Below are 1,541 nucleotides of genomic sequence, written 5' to 3'. Positions count from 1 at the left end.
AATACAACAAAAGGAAGTGAGGCGTCTGTCTGCGCCAGTCTCTAGGGTGTTGGGGTGTCAGCCTCTTCAACTCGCAAGGTTAATGAAGCAGCTGTGGGCAAGGACGTTCCTTGGCTTTTTGTGTGTAGCACCATATGATGTACATCTAACGTCATGTGGTTTGTTTCTGTTAGAAGCTCAATCATATCCTGTACCATATAAAAAAATTTTTTTTGATGAGCCAAAGATTTTATAGCAAACTTAACCCCAATTTTTGAAAAAGAAGTCACTTTTTAAAAGAAAAAATTAGAATAAATTGTCAGAATTAAATATTTTTAAAGAAAAAATTTTTTTAAGGTTGGAGCTGTGGCCTATAGGAAATGTCCTCGTAAAGGGACACGGTTCTTTCGCAAACCTTTCGCGTTCCCCAGAGAAACATTGTGTTTGCTTACAAAAAAGTTTGTGATGGAAATAATAGGAAGGACAAAACTATACTTCATTGATTTTGCGAACAAGTGCCAAGTTTGTTAGGGGAATGCAACAGTTTTCCAAAAGAATGCAAATGTTTTACAAGCGAACACAAAGTTTCTTGGAGAAACGCAATACTTTTGAGTGAGAATGCTAAGAAGTTTTTTCAGGGGGAACACTGAACAGTTTTACGAAAGAATGCAAATGTTTTGCAAGTGAATGCAAAGTTTCTCAGGGCAACGCAATAGTTTTGTGCGAAAACGCAAATGTTTTGTGGGTGACCGCAACGTTAAAGGGTTACTCCACCCCAAAATGAAAATTTTGTCATTAATCACTTACCCCATGTTCAAGTGATTAATGACAAAAATTTTCATTTTGGGGTGGAGTATCCCTTTAAGGGAACGCAACAGTTTTGCGAAAAAATGCAAATGTTTTGTGAGCGACAACAACGTTTTTCAGGGGAATGCAATACTTTTGTGAGTGAACGCAAAAGTTTTGCAAATTAATGCAAAAGCATCAAAATATTTTTTCCCTCCCATCTCATATATTATTATTATTATTTTTTTTTGTAAGCACAAGCTGCTTTCAGTTTTGCAAGGACGCTTCACATGTTTGGATGCTTGAAATAGTAAAAAAAAAAAAAAACATTTTCAAACCGCTAAAGAAAATGAATAAATAGTTATCTTTCATTCAGGTCTGTGCTCCTATATTGTAACGTTTATATTTTTAGTATTTTAAACACATATTATGCCTCATACATGAAAAACTAAATCAACTAATTTCTGTGCAAACTGTGAAAACTTCCTTGCGTAAATTGTTGGTAATGATCGGTTTTTACGAACAATTTACAAAGAAATTAATTGCTCATCTATGTCATGAACTGATTCCACAAATGCTCAAAAATGCTTTTTTTCTTATGCCGACAATTTATGGAAGAATGTTTTTACGAAATATGCAAATTATACACAATAGCACCAATTTACGCAACAGTTGTTTTATCAACAGTTTACAAACTTTTACACACAAATGTTATACTTCATGAACAAGGCCCAATAAATAGAGCACATTTACACTTTTAATTGCCTTTAATTTTC

General features: G+C 33.9%; 1 protein-coding gene across 1 annotated transcript in view; it reads right to left on the bottom strand.

Moving 5' to 3' along the window:
• LOC107731313 (rho guanine nucleotide exchange factor 18) overlaps positions 1-1,541 on the bottom strand; it is a gene marked incomplete at its 5' end in the record, with an annotated part of 41,641 nt that overhangs the window by 6,289 nt on the left and 33,811 nt on the right. Inside the window, one exon of the mRNA XM_016542364.1 lies at positions 1,024-1,026. Within this exon, the coding sequence (XP_016397850.1) occupies positions 1,024-1,026 (3 nt within the window). The remainder of the gene's footprint in view (positions 1-1,023; positions 1,027-1,541) is intronic.

The sequence above is a fragment of the Sinocyclocheilus rhinocerous genome, unplaced genomic scaffold (assembly GCF_001515625.1).
Source record: "Sinocyclocheilus rhinocerous isolate Xijiao unplaced genomic scaffold, SAMN03320098_v1.1 scaffold3173, whole genome shotgun sequence".
Classification (NCBI taxonomy): domain Eukaryota; kingdom Metazoa; phylum Chordata; class Actinopteri; order Cypriniformes; family Cyprinidae; genus Sinocyclocheilus; species Sinocyclocheilus rhinocerous.
Note: the sequence above shows the minus strand (reverse complement) of the source record. Positions and strands in the feature narration are given on the sequence as shown.